General features: G+C 39.6%; 1 protein-coding gene across 1 annotated transcript in view; it reads left to right on the plus strand.

Annotated features, from left to right (window-relative positions):
* COL3A1 (collagen type III alpha 1 chain) overlaps nt 1-21,197 on the plus strand; it is a 67,448-nt gene that overhangs the window by 13,262 nt on the left and 32,989 nt on the right. The window contains exons 2-8 of the mRNA XM_077829756.1: nt 8,457-8,665; nt 11,769-11,816; nt 12,500-12,616; nt 15,180-15,251; nt 19,043-19,105; nt 19,732-19,785; nt 21,112-21,165. Of these exons, the coding sequence (XP_077685882.1) occupies nt 8,457-8,665; nt 11,769-11,816; nt 12,500-12,616; nt 15,180-15,251; nt 19,043-19,105; nt 19,732-19,785; nt 21,112-21,165 (617 nt within the window). The remainder of the gene's footprint in view (nt 1-8,456; nt 8,666-11,768; nt 11,817-12,499; nt 12,617-15,179; nt 15,252-19,042; nt 19,106-19,731; nt 19,786-21,111; nt 21,166-21,197) is intronic.

Consider the following 21,197-nt stretch of genomic DNA (forward strand, 5'->3'; position numbering starts at 1 on the left):
GGTTGGGTTTTCCCCCCATATTATACCAGCTAATCATTAATTTAGGACTAGCTTCTGCCACACTTACTCATATTAAGTTGTACCTTACTCTGTGAAAACTCCAACTGAAGCCAATGGGACCACTTACAGAATTAAGATACTGCTCAGTGTTGTGAGGATGGAAAAGTCTGATCCTAAATTAATGAGTAACCGGTACAATACGAAAAACAATGGAAAAATGTCTATTTATAACATCAACTTATATCAATTTTCTGAAAACAGCATCTCTTTCCACTCTCAGAAATTGCTCCTCTAATTAACTGTGTGCAATTCCTAGCGCTTCACTATCTAAATGCTTGAAAATGGCCTAATCCTGGACCTCATTGGTAGGAAAAATCTTCCTTGGCCAGCAGGGAGGGGGGAAGAGGGTAAAAGCTGGGAAGCAACCATCCATATTTTCCCCCTTTTCCAATCCCAACCCCCTGTCTCACCTGTTTCTCTGTGCTGGAACAGTGTGTTGCAGGGTAACTCCCACATAACTTCTACTCACAGTGACGTGTTCGGGGATATGTGTTGTCTCCTGTCTGTAGATGGTTTGCAGATCTCCTTCTTACTCTTCCCTACTGGGATGACTCCCCTTAGGACTGCTTAACAGGGTGCATAGCCAATTTATGCAGCGTGCTTAGACTTACTTGCATAGGATTAGGCCCTCAATTCTTTATTCTTCTCACAACAAAAACTGATTTCAGTGAACTCCTATATATGAACTGTCAGAAGGCCTATCTTTACTATTGCAAATGTTAATGTGTATCTGTATGCCACACATCCTACAGAGTTCAAAAACATGCTAACCTCTTAGCCCCTTCCAAAATCCCAGCCTAAGTGAATTGCCCAAAGTAGCACAGACAGTTTGTGGCAGAATCTACGACTCCTAACTCCCAATCCTATGCTTTAAACAATTCCCCTCTATGAAGTACATCCCTACTGTTTATAGCATGTCCGCTTGTATACATGGGAGAATGTGGCTTATCAAAATGGATTAAATTAGTTCTAGAAGATGACCATTTGAGGGCAATTAAAGTTGAGATAATGTCTGTAGGTCTTTTGTTAAAAAAAAAATCCCATCGAGTTAAAATATTTCTCTGCTTATTTCTCCATCTCTAGTTATAAGTCCTATGAAACAGAAAGTGTTTCAGACTTCTCCTGTACTTAGCACTTATCTAATTGCACAAAGTTCAAAACAGCTCAAAAATTTTTGGCCCAGCAAGCCAATGAGTTCATTATGAGTGCCCATTTGTTTCCATTACTGATCTTAGCATGGAATGAGCATGTTTGCTTTTCTTATAAACATCATCGTCATAACCGTCCGAGAGTCCATACCATTTGCTACAAGGTAGGCATTTTGGCATTCTGCTTTTTTGTTCAGTAAGTGGAAAGGAATGCTGTTTCAAAAGCTGGGATGGTAAAACTTGTTAATGTTCCCATAAATGTATTCCAGAACATAGAGGAACTACAAAATCTTCCCTCTATATTAAAGAACTTCTTTCCTTTCTACTTTATCCACATTTTCAATCAATGTTGTTTGACATTGAGGAAATACCTAATAAATAGAGCATTTTAAAAGAATTATAAAAGCAATGTTAGAATTAGCTACTTTAAGTAGCATGTAGATTAGATTTAGGTTTAGTGTCCCAAAATAGGTGAGAAATAAGAAAACATATATTACAAACACTTAAGGGGAGATTTCAAAAGCATCTGAGGGCCCTGACCCAAAGGCCATTGAAGTCATTGGAAAGACTCTCCTTGGCTTCAGTGGGGTTTGGATCAGGCCTAAGGAATTTAGGAGCAAATGGTCCCATTGAAAGTCAAAGGGTCTTGTACTCCTAAATCCCTTAGGTGCTATTAAAATCTTCCCTCATCCACTTTATGGCCTCAGTCTAACTCCCCTTAAAATAGTAGGAAAGGTTCCTATTGACTTCAGTGAGCTTTGGATCAGACCCTAACAGAATAGACTTTTTCAATTTAGTTTCCCCACCCACAATTGAAAGCCCTTATGTAACATACTGGCTTTTGTGTACATGGATGACTGCCCTCTACAAGTATATCTTCACTGCAAAAAAAAAAAAAAAAAGTGTGTGTTCTTAACTTGGGTTTACTGACCTACCTTAGCTAACTCCGATTAAATCAGCTGTGATTACATAGCAACTCATCTTTTTCACTCAGGTCAGCAGCTTGTGCTAAAGCCTACAGGGGAACCTGGAGTTGAATTGAGATGGATGGAATCACACCAGCTCAGATGTTCTTGGTTTTCTCACCCTCTATTAGCTGGTCTGAAAACAAATTATAAATCCTGCTACTAATGCAGCTACTGGAGATTTCACTTCATCCAAAGAGGAGAAAGTCTGTGGTTTTGGAGAATAAATGTAGATCTTTCCCCCCCTTTCATATATATGTGGTTAGCTGAGGATCAGAGTGTCTGAGTAAACGTAAAGCAAAAAATGACGACATGACAGGCCAGTTCCTGAGGCCATTGAATTCAATAGCAAAATTTCCTAGTCCTCAGAGCAATCAGGATTATATCCCGTGTCACAGCTGTCCTCTCTCCGCAAGAGGATGTCCAGATATGCTTTCCTACTGTAGTTATCTGAACCCATCCATATATCAGCCAGATTGGATCCTTTCAGAGCAACATGAAGTATTTCCTGTCAACACTGCCTGTTCTGCCTCCACCCTGCTGCTAGCCTGGTTAGCAAATAGGAATTTTGGACTCCAGCTCAGAATCAATGTATGAGACAGGATAACACGTTGTGATTTCAGTGCTGGGGGAAAGCCTAGGTACTGCAAGCATAGAAATCTTTAAGATCTGAACACTTAGGAAATGTTGCACAAAAACTCTGAAGGTACATACATTTTACAACAGAAAACTATTTCTATTTTGTAAAATGTCTTGCAGATGTTCAAGGATTTATTATTTATTTACACAATTGCTGGCAAGCCAACATAGTCATTCTCAAAGAACTGAAATTGTTTAAAGCCATTACAACTAGTGCTTTGAGAACTGGGATCAGATTTGATATTGGCTATTTGTTCTTGATACTTTATGAAATCTTAGTCTTTATATATACAAGTAAAAACCAGTAAGAATATCTGGTTAAGACAAATATTTGACTATTTCAGCCACAAGTTTAAAACTAGACGAGTCAGCCTTTTTCATATCCTTATTATTTTTATGTATCGCTTGTGAATGTTTTAGCACAGATCAGCTTTCCAGACTATTCTGGAGCTGTCTTTTAGTCTTTATGTGTAATGGATGATGCATTATGTCATAGCATGCTGACACACAGATCTACATCTGAGTATCCCTGGGGTGTTTTGAACAGGCTAAATCAACCCAGATGTAATTTTCCTCTGGAAAACCTATTTAATACTTTCATTCTGCCAAAAGCCTCAAAGATTTGTTCTGAGGTTCTTTCAGCTTATTTCTTAACTGATTTAATGAAATCCAGAAAGTTAGAAGCAAGTACGAAAGTCATCATAGCCAGATGTCTGTGTGCTCTATTCTTCTTTCTGTTAAATCATGCCATCTACTGTAAAATAAAAGAATGACAATGTTACAAGACTCTTTAGTGAAATCAGGTTTATTTATTACCATTAAATTATTTCAGTCATTTTATAAGACAATTGAAATTCCTTTGATTTTCATTGATACAATTTAATTTCATGGAGAAAAAATGAAAACCATGTTTTGCTAATTATGAAAAATTGTCTTTTGGGACAAGGCCCTATTTTGTGGAAGCTGTTGAGCATAGCTGATTTGGAAATGAGAATTTTTCCACCAACAGTGATAGGCTATGCTAACTATGGGCCCTATCCTGCTCTCCACTGGAGCTGTGCCATTAAGTTCAATGGGAACGGGAGCAGGCCTTATAAATTTCTGAGACGAAAGTAGCAACATAATGTTGATGTAATAGGATTTGAGAAAACCTGGAATTGTGAAAATGTGAATCCTTGCACTTAACTTCCTGGAGAATATGAAAGTGATATTCTTGAGCAAGTGTAGTTAAAGACAAGCAGCAGTTGGTAAAAAGCAGACAAATAGAGGTATTTGGAGCTGAAAATCTCAACCTTAAAAAGGTGAAGTCAACAAAGACATTTTAAAATGCTTAGTTTTATATTTTGTATATATAAATGTGTGTGCATGCATGTATTTATGCTCATGCACAAATATGTACACATTTATACACTCACAATGGTGCATATGCACTCATCAGCACAATGTCCTTTAGCTATGGATAATGATATTTTTATTAAACAGCCCTGGGTAAATTATGGTTTGCCCTGGGCAGTGAACTAGTAAGAGAAAGGGCCCATTCCCTTCCCACAGCAAGGTGGCATAGGAAGCAGATACTATAGCTACAGAGACAGGAGGTACAAAGATGGGATGAACAGCTCTGGAAGGGAGTATGCCCCTGCTCTCTGTGCCCACCAGGCTATGCTGTGGGGCAAATCTGGCCATCCCTTTTAAAGAGTATAGCAAGATCTGCTCTTCACTCTGCTCTCCCTGGTGCCTGGGGTGGGGAGGGGGAAATTATGCCTCATTTGGGCATTGTTCCTCCAGATAGCACGCGCGTGCATACACACGCATCAGACAGTGACCCACCTGCTTGACCTCAGGAGCACTTAGCAGAGGCAACCCTGAGCCCCTTTGCATGAGTCATTAGTAATACTGTAGAATGGCTTTCATTACAGAATGCTACTCTTCTTGATTTTAGAATACACGTTAACCCTTGCCTAGCGATGAAATGTTGTCAGCCAGTCGTCTTCTGAGAAAGCAATGAGTTCACCATTGCCCACTGGCAAATGTTTTGTTTTTTTCATTAACAACCAATTATGAATGAGCTCATTTATCAAAACATTTCTTATGGAAACATTCAGCAATTATCTAAGAGAATACCAGTTTTTTCCCCCCCTTGTGGCTGACTGTAATGTCCTGACAGAATTGGCTCCTACAATGTTAGATGTGGGAATCCAGGCAGCCAGTTTAGAAGCTTGGAACAAAAAAACTTCTTTAGCTACATATAAAGCTCAAAGGGGCTGTTTAAAACTAAAGCAAAGGAGCCATCTTGGATTTCTTCTGTGAGACAAGAGAATTCAAGCAATTGCTTTACTTTTTTGTTTTATTTCAGGGATTTTGCGAGGTAGGGCTCAGGTCGCTTTAAATTCAGTCAACAAAATGCCTAAGTGGGGAGGGCCGGAGGGGGTGGGGGTGGGGAGCTGGTGGTATCTGATGAAGTAAGCACATCTAACAGACAATGGACAGGGCAATGCACAGTAACAGAGGTTGAACATCCCTGATGCTGAGGCATAGGTTTCACTAGGAAAAGTAAAACTGGGAAGAAAAGGAGCTACTGAGCTGGGAGAGGTGGAGGTAATAACCAGCTCATGAAATGATGTAGCTGTCAGTAAATAACAATGTAAGACTCAATATAATTTAACTTCCACCCTGAAATAACAGATCAAGAATGCCCCTGTCCAGATAGTAGCCCCGGTACCATGTTCATGGTAGCCCAAATAATAATCTGAAAATTTTCACTCCTTCCTAAGCAGAGAAGCATCCCACATGAACATCCTTCCAACTAGGGCTTATCATGGTCCAAAGTGGGGGGAGGGTTTCCCTCCCTTAGCCACCTTGTTCCCTTGGTTCATCTGGCATCTCGACTGTTCTTAGCCAAGAAAAGAAGTAATATCTATCACCAGATGAGAACAGTTGATTGGTGTGAAGAGACTGGGAGCTCCTACTTAACCACAAGGAAGCAGTCTTCTGCAGGGCACAGGAACACTACTGATGCTCTGATCAGGATCTCACTTGACTTGGAATATTTGCCAGGCACATAAGATACTCAGGTCCTTGATCAATGCTATTATTAGTGCTTAAAGTCGTAATGATAGCAATAATAAGAGTTTTTGCCTCAATAACCCCATTGCCACTACAAAAAAAATCATGACCTTACCTTTGCCTTAATGTTTATGTTTGATAAATGCTTCCAGTTTGCATCTGTCTTTATCTGTCATCAGTAAAGATCATGACTGCAGGAAGAACTTGCATTGTATCAATGCCGTCACTTAAAAAAATAATATAACTGTGCTTGAATCCTGCTTTACTGTAAGCCCAAGGGGATTCAGATGGAAATCTGTAACGTTACTGTTGAATCAAAACCATCTACTCCAGCCTTTGTAGCTTCCTGCAACATCTGACGACTTGTGGACAGTTCTGAAATATATTCTATATAGAGGCAATTCTGTTTGATGCTATTTGCTTGCAACAATGGGATTTGAGACCAAGCTCCTCAGCACTAAGAGCATGAGTTTCTGCACCACTTGAGCTAAAGGATTGAGGTAAATTTTTTAAAAGTCCAATTTTTGGAAGTGACTTGGGCACTAAGAGCCTAAGGCCTATTGACTTTCAGTGAAATTTAGGCTCCTATGAAAAACACAAAGAGCAACTAAGGCAGGGTTCAGGTGGTAGCTCCTTATTCAACCAGCCCAGAAGATTTTGGTTCCTTCCTACAAACCCCATCTTCTGAAGTTAGCAGCACAGCCTGCAAGTGACACGGTGTACCTGAAAAAACAGTGCACTGCTTTGTGTATTAAAGCAGACAAGAGGGAAGCAAGAGGAGAGGAACTTCATAGCTGACAAAGAAGAGAGATCAGGATGGTAGTAAGGGAGGGGAAGGCAGTAAGACATCTGGAGGGGTTAGGGAGAGAAAGAAGAGTTGGTGGAGGACTTTGGGGGAAAGGGAGGTGGACAGATGGAGGCAGGAAGACTAGAGGGATAAGAGGGAGTGAAATGGGGAGGGACCAGTCATAGGAGAATGCAGATGAGAAAGAGACCAGGAGTGTCAGTCAATAGAAGGCAAGGAGACTGAGAGGAGAAGCCATGGGAATGGGGGCGAGAGTGAGACAGCAGAAGGAATGTAGGGTAGAAAGAAACTCTGGAGATAAGAATAAGAGGGAGGAAGACAGACATCAAGGAAGATGAAGGGAGTTATGGGAGTGGCAAAAATGCACTGGAGGGAAAGAGAAACTCCAGGCGGGAACTGGAGGGAGGAGAAACAGATCAAGGTGGGTGGGCAGTAATTGAGAACAGAGAGTACACTGGGATGCAAGCCAGGATGGAGAGGTATGGGGGAAAGAGAGAGGGAAGATGGGGTAGGAATAGAAGTTGACATAAACTCTGGCTCAGTCTTTCACTCAATGAGTAGGACCACTGCGACATTTGATGCTATTCTAAGTTGTCCATGTGACATCAGTGATACTTCAAGGGCACACCTATGAAATATATGTTTAAAAATATATCTGGAGTCCTTATCAAATCTATTGAGAAAGTAGCATAAGAGAGTGATGAATACTGGTAAAGTTATATAGACAACACACACTTTTTGTATTGATGAAAATTTAAAATGGCCATGTGGGGTTAGTTTGGATTTATGATAAATGTAGTACTAAGTAAGTACGGAAAGTTGTTATTGAAAACAGTGGTTCTAAGGCAAAAGCAGACAGACCTTTGCTGTAACAATACTTGAGGGCAACCATTACAGCAAATAAATAAAATTAAATACCTTACGTCACTGACAGGGATTTCCAGCTCGGTTTTCTATGTTGTTGACAGAATATTATGACTAAAGCTATGTGTATATTTTGTAACGAATAATCTCTCCAGATACTACAACTACAGGGATTGTATGAATGCACAGACAGATAATTAACTTATTTTTGTATTTGTGAAATGGCTTAATTTGGAAAGACTGTGAATGACATGAACAGTTTTTAAAGCAAGAAACTCCATTTTTAAAGCGAAAATGTACCTTGTTTTTTTCCATACACAAACTTTCCTGGATCTAAAGAAAGTTTCACTTATTTGCTACAGTGAAGATGGATATTCATTTTAAAAACTCTCCTGAACCCAACCTGTCAAGTGCGTCCCAGTGTGTGGACTGTATGTCATTTTCAATGTGTGTGGAGAGTAGAGATTTTTTCTTTTTACTGCAGATCTTTGTGTATGCATATGTGTGCACATGCACTAAAGTGAATAGTTTAACACTTTGGACACATTCTCCTATTTATTGGTGCTGTGGCGCTCTATTGCAGATTATACAATCATTCTCCCAGGGGACCTGATCCAAAGGCTACTGAAGTCAATAGACTCTGAATGGCTTCAGTTGGTTTTGGATTAGGCCCACAGAGCTTCCACTGATGTCAGTGGGATTATCACCTGCAGATCCAGAGCAGACTTTGCATTTCCCAAAGATGAGCTTTAGGGTGGTTGGAGGAGAGGAGAATTTGGCCCCTTGTCATTAGTAAGACATACTTAAAACAAAACCTCCAGTTTTCATTTTCATTTTCAAAATCCCATTTGAAGTATTATTGAGCATTGGTGGTTGCTACACATCTTACATTTTCTTTCATTCCTTTTCCAGTTTTAGGGGCATGTACACATCTTGGGCAAGTGTATGCTGACAGGGATGTTTGGAAACCAGAACCATGCCAAATCTGTGTGTGTGACTCAGGAGCTGTTCTCTGTGATGACATCATCTGTGATGATCAGGAATTAGACTGTCCCAACCCAGAGATTCCATTTGGAGAGTGTTGCCCTGTTTGTCCACAGCTAACGCCACCTCCTGAAAGAGTAAGTGTAAACCGTTTATTTGAGACATGAATTGTCCTTATTCCAATTTACCCAAATCATTTGTCCATCCGTACAATTATGTACTTTAAGTACTCTTTATTCAGCCTAAAGCCTTTAATATCTGATAACTGTTAAGGATAGGCAAACCACTTTGGATGAAATCAGAACTAACCGAAACCTTCACTAAAACTTAACCAACCCTTTAATAACGTTCAAAAATCCCTTTCCCCCATTACTTTTCATTTTCTTGGATCTCTGTATTTCCTGATCCTAGCAGAGGATTGGAACCAGAAATGATGATAAAGTACAGTGGAAATGTTGTTGTTGCCATATATTCCATCCACTGAAAGCAAGAAGTCCCAGTAATCTCATAAGAAAGTTTTTTTTCACAAGAATTCTTGCTTAATTTTGCAAACTCAGAAGGTTCTGATCAGAGGCGACCCATGCCTGCCAATAGTGGGGGGAGGGGGCGTGGTGGAGTGAGGGCAGCCAACTTCAGCAGTGTTACAAGTATGCTTAGTCTATGTGAGCATGCTCAGTACAAGCCAAACAGCAAATCTGGGGAGGAGGGGCCGACCCTGCCTGCTCCCACTCCCACGAATTCCCTCTAGTTCTGATCAACTTCAGAGAAGGAATGAAATGGTAGGTGCTTATTAGTAATAAAGCAGAACCACAAAATTTGGGCTGTAACTTTCCCAAAGTTCAATGTTGTTAGGATCCAGAGTTCAGGCTCAACACATTCTAACAACGCTTGCCAGATACAAAGCTCAGATCCAGATCCTAGATTCAGACTGAAATCTTCACAGCGTGTGGTGATGTTCAGATGCAGGGCTTTGATCCAGGCCCATTTCTCTATCACTCAAATCAAACAAAACTTCAGAATCTTTTGAGTTAACCACCAATAATGTGATGCACAGAAGTTCTGCAACAACCTACTTTTGACGTAATGCTCAGTTTACATGCATGAAATCAAACACAGCCTAAGTGTTCAAACTAACTAAACTAAGCACTGTTTATAGCACCATGTGTCAGCAATGCCCCTCTCCCATGTACATTGATCAAACTGGACAGTCTCTACGTAAAAGAATAAATGGACACAAATCAGATGTCAAGAATTATAACATTCAAAAACCAGTTGGAGAGCACTTCAATCTCTCTGGTCACTCGATTACAGTCCTCAAAGTGGCAATACTTCAACAAAAAAACTTCAGAAACAGACTCCAACGAGAGACTGCTGAATTGGAATTAATTTGCAAACTGGATACAATTAACTTAGGCTTGAATAGAGACTGGGAGTGGATGGGTCATTACACAAAGTAAAACTATTTTCCCATGTTTATCCCCCACCCCCACCGTTCCTCAGACGTTCTTGTCAACTGCTGGAAATGACCCTCCTTGATTATCACTACAAAAAGTTCCCCCGCCCACCCCTGCTCTCCTGCTGGTAATAACTCACCTGAAGTGATCACTCTGGTTACAGTGTGTATGGTAACACCCATTGTTTCATGTTCTCTTTGTATATAAATCTCCCCACTGTATTTTCCACTGAATGCATCTGATGAAGTGAGCTGTAGCTCACGAAAGCTTATGCTCAAATAAATTTGTTAGTCTCTAAGGTGCCACAAGTACTCCTTTTCTTTTTGCGTATACAGACTAACATGGCTGCTACTCTGAAACACGTAAATAATGCAGGCCTAATTTGCTACTCACACCAATTTTACATCATTGTACAGTAACTCCATTTTCTTTAGTGCTGCTGTTACTGATTTACTAGTGTAAATGAGAGGTCAGTCAGGCCCTACCTATTTAACTTATCATTAACCCATATTTAGAAGACAACATTATTTAAAAGCAGAAACAACAACAATTTAATCGGCTTGGGTTGATAAATTTAATAGTTTTGCAGGTTTTTATTACAATAAGTAATAATTGTATAGGAACTCATCCTAAATTTCTGGCTCAAGAAAAACTCCTGCTGAATGCAATATTTTCTGGGTAGCAATTAAAGGAATAGGCCCTTAAATTAGTAAAATTAATTAATTATGGAGGGTTGTGCATACATAACATTTGGATGTTCATTTTAGATTAGCGTCCCAAGGCAAGCGGAGAAAGAAAGAAGACAAAGATTACTTTAATATATAGGGATATATTATGACCTGGCTTACAACCATATAACTCCATGAAAGCAAGTGGGTTTTCACAAGGCTGTGAATGAGGGCAGAAAGTGTCTTATGCAGACATTTCATTGAACTTTATCATGAGATTTCCTCTGATTCCAAGTTTGGACTGTCTTAAAATGACTAAAGAATGGCTGGCTCCAGCAATTACACAGCTTTCTATTTCTCACCATGAGTTCGTCTTTGGCTCCACTGGTGGAAGCTTGTGGTTTTTGTGCTGAAGCTCCTAGGTTTGGGCCCTACTTGATTAGCTCTGTGGCTTCAGACCATAAGGGAGATGTAGGAGGCTCCCATCAAACCCCCTTCTGCACTATACATGAGTCATAAGGCTACTGTGGGTCAGGATTGGGCATAATGAAACTTCACTCTGTAAAGTCTAAGATTCAGATCAATATCCACTGCTACAGTTAGAAACAGCACTAACAAAGAGTCCTATAATCAGCATCTGAGGATGTTAAGGGTCACTGATAATTATGTGTTGAAAATCAAATAAATACTTTTTTTCTGGGAAATGAAGCTGAAAAGATTTGTCTCAATTATTGATATGTGAATGTAATGGATTGGAAGGGAAACACAAAATATATTCCCAATGCATCCTCATCGTGAAAGCACATAGGGTGAAATCCTGGTCCCACTGCAGTCAATGGCAAAGCTCCCATTGACGTCAATAGGTCAGGCTTTCACGCACAGCACCTGTGTCAAGAATAGCCACTGCATGTCACACTATTGATGCTCTGTGATGATGCAATTTAATTTGGCAGGAGAAACATAGTTTTAAATATTGATGTGGAAATGACCAATTTAGTTTAGAACAGCTATGTTTCCATTGTTGTTTAAATGGTTTTTCCTACCTGTTAAATATGCTGCACTTTATCTATACTTCTTGGTTTGATTCCTTTGTATGTTTTATTGTTTTGTTTTTCTAGCCTACTAGTCCTCCCAATGGTGTTGTCCGAGGCCCCAAGGGAGACCCGGTAAGTGATATCAGATTCTTCAAATAAATTTAAAATCACAAAGGGCCAAATCCTGCAAAGTGCTGTGTGTCTTATGCAAGCTGGTGAGAAACCTCAACTCACATTGATGTCTTTGTCATGGAGGATTGGGCCCTAAGATTACTGGACTCTGTTGGCCAAAATCTGCTCATAATGTAAATTCAGGATAATGCCATTAGCTTCAGTGGAGTTACTCTGGATTTATACCAGTAAAACAGAGAGGAGAAAGGAAAATTTGGCCCAAGGTGCATATAAATTTGTAATCTTTTTAAGAGAGTTTCTGCACAGTAGAAAGAATTCTTCTGTGTTTCATTAACGGTGTTCCTTTTTATACTGAGCTGTCGATCTATTTTTGAATATTTGTAGCATGTACAAGCCAGTCACTACAATCAGGCTCAACAGGCAAAAACGTTTTTCCTTGTATGTATTGTTGTACTTCCTCTTCTCTTTCTACTTATTTGAACTGTAAACTGTATTTATATTTAATAGAAAAAAAATCTCTTTTACAATGTACACTATCATCTATTCATGTACCCATCCATATGGGAGCAGATCTTACATCTGTTAACTTCAGCATGGGCAGGATTTGGTCCGTAGTGCACCGGATAGCAACATATTGAAAGACAAATACAAATATGAACTCTTGTGTATTTTAAACTTTCTAGGGTTCTCCTGGAACTCCTGGCAGACCTGGAACACCTGGCTCCCCTGGACAACCAGGCAGTCCCGGCTCTCCTGGCCAGCCTGGAGTCTGTCAGTCATGTCCCTCTATAAATGGAGGAGTAAGTCATAATTATTACATTTAGCTCTGAAGATGTTGCTTATAAGCTCTAAGATGAAACTGTCACCCACCCTACATGTGGGGTGAAATATATCTATTCCACTGTGCACCCTACCTGTGTCATGGGTCTCTGTGCAGCAGGAAGGCTAGCCTGAGTAGTGCTGATACTTCTGTTCTGACATGGATGGGCTCTACAGATGGGTAGGGAGTGGAAAAATCTTGATTCTTCTTCCTACCCTCAAAACACCAGCCAGCATAGATGAGCGGGCACTGTTAGCCCAAAACAGATTAACTATGGTCTACACAGATCAGAAGATCCCACCCCCTCCCACATCTATCATCGAGTGATTTATTAAGATGGAGGCAGAATAAGATGTAACACACAGATATTTATTATGCCACTAGTCAGTAAACTAGACAAGGACCCCTTTCAGACAATAAACAACATAAGCAAGACACACTTGGTTGTTAACAGTTACCAGAGCGTGAAGCTTAGAGTCCTTAAACCCCCTTAACCTATGGATGTAAAACAGAGGAAAACCACAATGGGTATTATAATACCATATCCTGAAGACAGGGACACAATGACAAAAACTCAGGATACTGACAGGGAGAGTGGTTAAAATCAGGGGCACTGTACACCAAACAGGAACTCAAGAACTGGGTATTCTTCTCCCTCTGGACAGGTCCTCCGGGCAAGTCTTCTCCCTCTTGGGAAGATCTTCTCCCTCAGATAGGTCTTCAATGCTTGCCCACGCAGTCTCTGCTTGACCTCGTAGTCCAGTGCAAGTATGTGCTCACTAATGGTGGGTAGCAGTTGAGTGCAAGTATGTTAATAGAGACCAAGAATCCAAAGTCCTGTGAGTTCTGGTCCCTCTGGGACCCCTGGCAGCTGGCTGAACTGTGTGGGACACTGGCTGCCACTCAGATGGACAGCCCTGAGTGACAGGCGTGCCACTCACTAAATAACCTGCTGTTGCTAGGCAGATTATGGCTGCCACTCTAACTGCCCTGACCTTTTCCTGCCTTAATTTGAAAAAGGCTGAAAGGGCACTAAATCCTCTGAGGAGAAGGGTATCCAAGGTGGAGACTTAGCTGTCCTTTTACAAATCCAAGATGGACATTACATAAAACAGGTCAGAAACAGATTTTACCTAACATTTCCCCTCCTTGAAGATGTTACTGATTTACAAATAACTGTCTTCACACCTGTATCACTCAAGCGACAGGTACTCTGGAGAATCTAGACTTGTTAGCCATCTTTCAAAGCTTTAACTTTACCCATCCTATCACCATGAAAACAAGGATAAGGGTAAGACCTTGAATAAAATAATCAAAATAACCGCAAAAGGATGCAGCATAATGTGCCAGGCCTGGGACAACTCTGTGGAAGTGGCAAACAGAGTTTCCCGCCAATGGGCAAAACTTGAACTTTTTACCTCTCTTTTTAATCTGTGCAGTGGAGTGATGAACTGATATCAGTAAACTCTTGCCCTCCTTTTCCAGGTCTTTTACTAAGGCTTCTAATTCTGGATGCTGTATTAATTGCTGTAGTACATCGATGTTGATCCCTATGTTCGTAGGATCAACGTGTCTATACAGCTGATAGTGATGGTTTGCACATTTAACTTCTCAGATGTAAGCATAACATCACGTCCTTGTACAACAAGTGCAAAACATAGATAGAGATTCACATTTGGATAATTTTCAACAGGGTAAAAGAAGTTCACAAGGAACTTCCTACAAAAACTTCTTAGCACAAACAATTAATGTTGATCACAAGGACCTGAGACTGGCTGCCTCAGCGGGGTCCCAGATTATAATGACACTTGCCCTGATTGCTATTAAGGCAGATATGGGGTCCTTGATAGACCTCTGTGGAACATATGTATCCATGTTCCTCCTCCCAGACGCATGCATCTAGATTGACAGAGTGATATTCCTCTTGCTCTCTGAGTGCCCACTTAGGGATATCTATGGGTGTCATTATGGTATTATTAACTATTATTCCCAAGGGGATCAGGGGATATACCTAATTAGTGCTGGCATTAGCAATAGTTAAGAAGTGAGCCATGATTTCTCTTGAGTCTGGATTATAAACGAAATCCACCTTCCTTTGACCTCTATGGAAAAGTCTCCTATTGACTTCAGTGGCGGTTGGACTAGGTCAATAGAGGTGTGGTTTCAAGAGGAAATTTGGGAACAAGCTCAAAAGGAGTGACCCATGCTCTGTTAAGATGTTACCTGATAACTTGTCTGGGGATAAGAGAAGAGAGGATGGAAAAGGGCAGTTGGTTCCTCACATCAGGCAGATCTATAGTACAGTACAGGGTCAGCTGTATAGGCAGCTAAAGTAATTCTGACCACCAGGCTAGGCGCAAAGGAAGATGCTATATGGGCTTCCATTTGGGATGACTTTTGAAACATGGAGAATTGTAAGTGTTAGAACATTGCGAAACAGCTTATATACATGAGTTATTTCCCATACAGTGTGCCATATGAAGTTTGTATGTTGCCTGATTTGAGTTATAATGGACTCTCTTGTTTTGATCTCTCTGTTGCAGAATTTTTCTCCTCAGTATGACTCCTATGATACCAAGGCTGGTGGTGGTGGACCCATATATCCACATGCTATTGTAAGATAGTAACCTTTTCTCTTTCCCTTTTTTAAGAGCACCTTTTCCTTTTGTAGATTGTATCTTTGATATTTATGCCTTTCCCATTGAACAAATAAGGTTATTTATTGAATTGCTGACTGCAAATGGAGTAAAGTTTAAGGAAGAGTTTGTCATGGAAGTATCATTCTAGGGTGACTCCAAATGGATAGATTATATGAAACTGCATCACTTGATCCTTTACCAATTTTTCTCTTCATCTCTCCATCCCATTTCTGGATCTTCACTCTCTGCCCTTCCGCCCAGCTGATTCTCTCTCACACATACCTCTTTCCTTATTTTCATCTCTTCTCCTTTCTATATTCTCCTCGCCTTTGTTCCCTGCCTCTTCCATTTTCTACCTCTCATTATGCTTCCACTAACTGCTTTTCTTTCCTCCACCCTGAATGCTTTTATCTGTCCCTTCCCCTTCTTCTTTCCGACAGCATTCAAGACCATTCATGCTCAATGTAATCCTCTATCCCAGTTTATATTTCCACAGTTCAAATATTGCTCTATGGCAAACCAATATATTCCTTTCATTTTCTTCCTTTCATCCCAGATGCAGCCAGAGCATCCGACTGTGATCTTTGCTACCCACAGCACTTCAGCCTATGCACTCAGGATGCTGAATCTGCCCATTAGACCTGGCACAAACTTTTCAATTTTTTTTAATTAGATCAAAGACACATTGGATGAAACAATCATATTCATGAGTTATTTCCTCCATAAAGTTCATCTAGAAAACATATCTGCTTAATTTTCTCTGTATGTACTAGGTTTGTAAGGTCATTCATCACAGCTAACATGGAGCATTCTTACAAGAGTGATATTCCATTGATAGATACAAGTGCCTTCTGACAGAGTCATGGAATACTAGTGCAATATTAGTGCAATCTCTAATGGACATTGTGAACTATTATCTGAAATTGGTTGCTGCTTCATTGGCTACAATCATTATTTCCTAGTCTACATAACAAGGATTGTATGTCACATGCTGTACCATACGAAAGCAGCACCAAACAAACATGTTATTTCTCTGTGTTCCATCAGATCATCGTATTGAATGAATGGTAGACTTCTTTTTACTGAACTGCAGTTCATTATTTTCTCAGTTTTGTTTTCTCTCATTTGTTTCTACCTCACTCATTCGTTCATTCATTCATTTTCAGTTCCTTACAGATTTTACTCACAGCTTGTCATATTGTATCATCTACATTCTGCTGCTTGGCTTCCTAACATGAGATGTGCTGAACCACACAGATAACAGAGATACATTTCAGTTCAACAAACATGGTTGCTACACTGTATTTTGGCATTTATATTAAAGATACTTAGATTTCTTATATATGGTTCACTGGACACGGGGCATGTTTTTAACATGATTGAATAGCCTACATCCTTTGCTGTCTGTTTTTGCCATACTGTGTCCTGTCAAATTGTTTTACACTGCATCATAGAATAAACTGATGTGATGTGAATAATAGACACATCTAAATGTGCTATTCTGTGATGTATTATAAATCTCAACAACATTTGATTTTTGTTTTACTAAATTCTTGCTGTTAATTCAGGTAAATACCTAATCCAAATAGTTGGAATGGCTAAGCGGACTTATCTTTAGCGCAAACATATTTTCCTTATAGGGGGTTAACCATGACAGGTATTTCATTATCCACACATCTCTCCACCATTGTTATTACAATGTCTTTTCACTGCATGTAAAGACACTGTTGGACTTTTAACTTTACATGTCAATTTCTCCTCATTGGCTTTCATTTCTCTTACATAATAACTGTTCACTTACTGTTTCTCTGAACCAACCATAATTTACAGCTAAACAATTCCCATTTATTCACAGTTTGGAGACACTGCTAACAAGCAAATGCCATTCTTAACTATGGATTTATTTCCTCAGTGTGTACTTTGAAAAATAACATGTTTTGTTCAGTTTGTAGCCATGCATGGATGCAGCACCAATCCAATTTCCTTTCATGTTAAATTGGTTCTAATAATCACACATATGATGATACAAGCAAGTAGACTGACACAGTTCTAAGCCATTAGGTATACTTTCTGATTGAGACACAACTTCTACTGTGATTTTCTTTATCAAATCTGGACAAATATGTCAAATAGTATTTATAGTGGTTGGATTAATCTACTGTAGTGAAAATGAAATTGATATGAAATATATTCTCTGTGTTGTAAATCATGGAATATTACCTGTTCTGGGAAATATATTATCTATGCTGTAAGTCATGGAACATATTTCCTCTGCTGTGGAATGTATTATCTATTCTGTATGTCATGGAATATTTTTCCTCTGCTATATAATATAGAATCCATGCTGTAAAGCATGGAATATATTTCCTATGCTGTGGAATATATTACTTCTGTTGTAACTCAGATACACCCACTGTATTGACTATACCACATCAACTAAAGCTTAACTGAAGACATTTTTTTTATTTGAATAATTGAATGCAGGTCTAGCAAAACATAAGCAAAGCTTGCAGTTTTTTCCTCATGTTGTTCCATTGCTGCATGCTTCCTCGTTTGTTGCTACTTAACTTATCAGTATTTAACATGCAATATTAACATACTTGTAAATCTTAAAATTTTCTGGGACAAATTTTGCTGTTACTTGCACCCATTTAAATCTGAAATAACTCCACTGAGTTCACAAGAGTTATTTCATACGAAGAGCAGAATGTAGTCCACTATGTCCTTTGACTACCCTGGATGTCGTTTAATTTTTATGGTGTAGTATTGTACCACTTAAGAAAATCAGTGCATTGGCTAACATTCATGAATCCCTACCAAGTATCAGAAATATAAAATTAAACAGTTAGAAGTCCAAAGAGGTGTACAGGGGAGAAACCTTTTCACAGCATGAAGGTTATGTTGCCAAAGCACATCCTGCCCTAATGGATTGTACATGTGCATGTAATACCAAGCATACAGAGAGAAGAAATTAGAATCTAACAAATGCTGATTTTACTCTCAAATTAGTTATAGAAATCCAAAAGTGGCACAGGTAGAATAACCTGTGGGTTTACTGGCACCATTTGGCTCCACCATACTGGGGCCTGGGTTAAGGCGCCATCTTGGACATAACTGTGTCCAGAGTAATAGAACTCATTTGCGTTGAGGAGATGAGGTGCTTGGGTCCATTAAGGAAGCTGATACTCTTTTACCCTAGGAATATTCCTTGCAGCAGATTTATGAAATGTCCTTGGTATTTGCCTTAGAGCAAGTGGTTTATCCTTCATTTTAGCTGGACAAAAGGCAATATGACAACATCCTTTGGTGGTTTAAATGTCTAGAGGAAAGAAATATTAACCTGGAGTAAAAGGGTGGAATCAGAAGGACCCCCTTCTGGGTCAGTTTAGTCAGAGCCTGTATTGTATGACTGCAGTATGCCACTGCAAAACACCAAACAAATTTGATTTAAGTCTTTCCTGGAGAGATTGTAAATGCTGGAGATTATGAGCCACAATCAAAACACGCTGCATAGCCATACAGTAAAAGTACATTCTCTTTCTGCTGGATTTCTCTAAGATACTAAGGTTAAAATTTGTTACAGTCCTCTCATTGCTGATAGGAAATTTTCCACCATCTTTACTCTATTTCATTGCAGACTTCTGCTCTACAGCAATAGGCATCCATACTGAACTGTCTTTTATTGTCATTCCTGTCTATGGTTATGATCCTAATAAGGATTATAAATAGATTTTGATGTAATGACTATTTTTATATATACATTTTAGGGTGGTTTAGGAGCCCCCGGCCCACCTGGCCTGCCTGGCCCAGCTGGTCAACCAGGCCCACCCGTAAGTAAAATTCAGCCTTGCTATGTACCTCTTGCCCCCTGAAATATACAGCCCCTATTCTCTCTCCTTGAATTTGGGTACGTTTTCAACCAACAAATCTAGATGCTGAGAATTTTATGAATATGTTGTGTTCTTTTATTGGTCTGTAATATCTCAGGAACAAATGATTCAATACCAGATTCTGCCCTTACTTAGACCCCATGCATTCCCACTGAAATCAGTGGAATTATAGGGCATGTAAATCGACATAGACTATGACCCTTAAAGATGCCTACATTCCAATTTTACTTATGGTCCACTGATAATGCTCCAGCCTCTTAATTCATACATACATTTAACAGCCCTAGTCATCTAAAGTGAATCTGGAAATTCCAGTGCATGTCCAGCCATATGCTATGGGCTTTGGATTTTTTAATATGGATCTCCATTTAGTGGAGTAGTTTCAATCCATATTGCACAGGGGCTTATTTTAATTGATTATTTGATCCTGTCAGTTTGTTTCCCTCTGGTTGTTCAGTAATTGTTCTGGGTGAATTATTTATTATGATTATGAGAGTACTGCAATATGTAGCAACCTCCTGGAGAAAAAAATAGTGATTTCTCAGCTGTGTTCTTCTACATATTAGGGTACTCATGGATACCAAGGTTCCCCTGGTGAGCCTGGACAACCTGGCCCTTCTGTAAGTATCATTCTACATTACTATTCGCTTAAAAATCATGCTCTTGCAGGCTTTCCATAGGCATATGCCCACCTTGCCTGAGTAAGGATGTTAGGATTGATCCCTTAAGAAATGAATTCGTAGAAGGAATATAGTCTATGCAACCTTTTAAAAAAAGAAACAAGTCACACCAGACTTTTCAATAGAATGGTAATAATCCATATGAATACATGTGAGAAAAAATTACTTCACTTTGGGTCTGATCCAAACCCCACTGAAGTCAAGTGTAATCCTTCCATTGACTTCAATGGGCTTTGGATCAGGCCTTATGAAAGGAAGACCCACAGAGAAGCAATTTTTTCTTTACATATTCACTATGGACCAAATTCAGTTCCATGGTGCACTAACCATTAGGGATGAGCAGTATTTGATGCAAATACTGCTCACGAAAATAGAGATAATTTTGGAAACCCTTATAACAATTAAACCCATTGCAAATTCTCCTTTTCATTGCTGATCAAATTCCTCTCCTATTTGGCTGAGATTTATCCATTGGTTCACACATTCAGATACGAATCTCTCATTTCACTCCTGTGGGCTCACCAAAGTGACTGGAACTTTATTAAACAATCTATGACATTTAGCTGGTTACTGCTTTTCATAAGCCTACCACAAATAGTAACAGGAAGAACATATCTGTGATGCATTTAACATTTATGGAATAATTTAAACCCACATCAGCTGAATACTAGATAGGACAAAAACCTAGGCAGAATTGAACAGAGGTATAAAAATAGTGATTGCATAAATGGTGATGCTGGTAAATCCTGTTGATTTCAATGGAACTATGCCAATATACACCTAAGGATCTGGCCCAATAATACTTTTAATTCCCAAAACTGAAAGTCTCCCTTTTCCACTGAGAGTGGGCATTAAGCAGTAAACTACGTGAGGGTTTAGGGATGGAATTAACCCTGCTATCTATGGGTTGCCTGTGTACCTGCAATGCATTCCCTCCTTGGCCACTGTTCCAACTCATGGGCAGCAGGTTTCTGATTCCTGGATCTACATAGTCACAAATTATGGCCTTTCTAGTCCAATTCTGCCCTGCTTTCAAACCCTTCTGCAGCTATGATTTGGAGACATATAGAGGTCCACTCTGTGGAGTGCAGTTAGTCAAAAGCCCCCTTGCCCACCACTGTCATGAGATGCAGTGTGCCTTGGGCCAGACCTCCCCACTGGGTGGATTTAACCCTGAATGACTGCCCACTGTATTTACCAAAGCTCTGTATTGCAGCTGTGCAAATATTTTGTGACATTTTAATACAACTGTTATTTTGTTTTCAGGGACCTCCAGGACCCCCAGGATTAGTAGGCCCAGCTGGTTCCTCAGGAAAAGATGTAAGTTCAATATTACTGTATATAATGGAGGA

This window comes from Eretmochelys imbricata, chromosome 11 (assembly GCF_965152235.1).
Source record: "Eretmochelys imbricata isolate rEreImb1 chromosome 11, rEreImb1.hap1, whole genome shotgun sequence".
Classification (NCBI taxonomy): domain Eukaryota; kingdom Metazoa; phylum Chordata; order Testudines; family Cheloniidae; genus Eretmochelys; species Eretmochelys imbricata.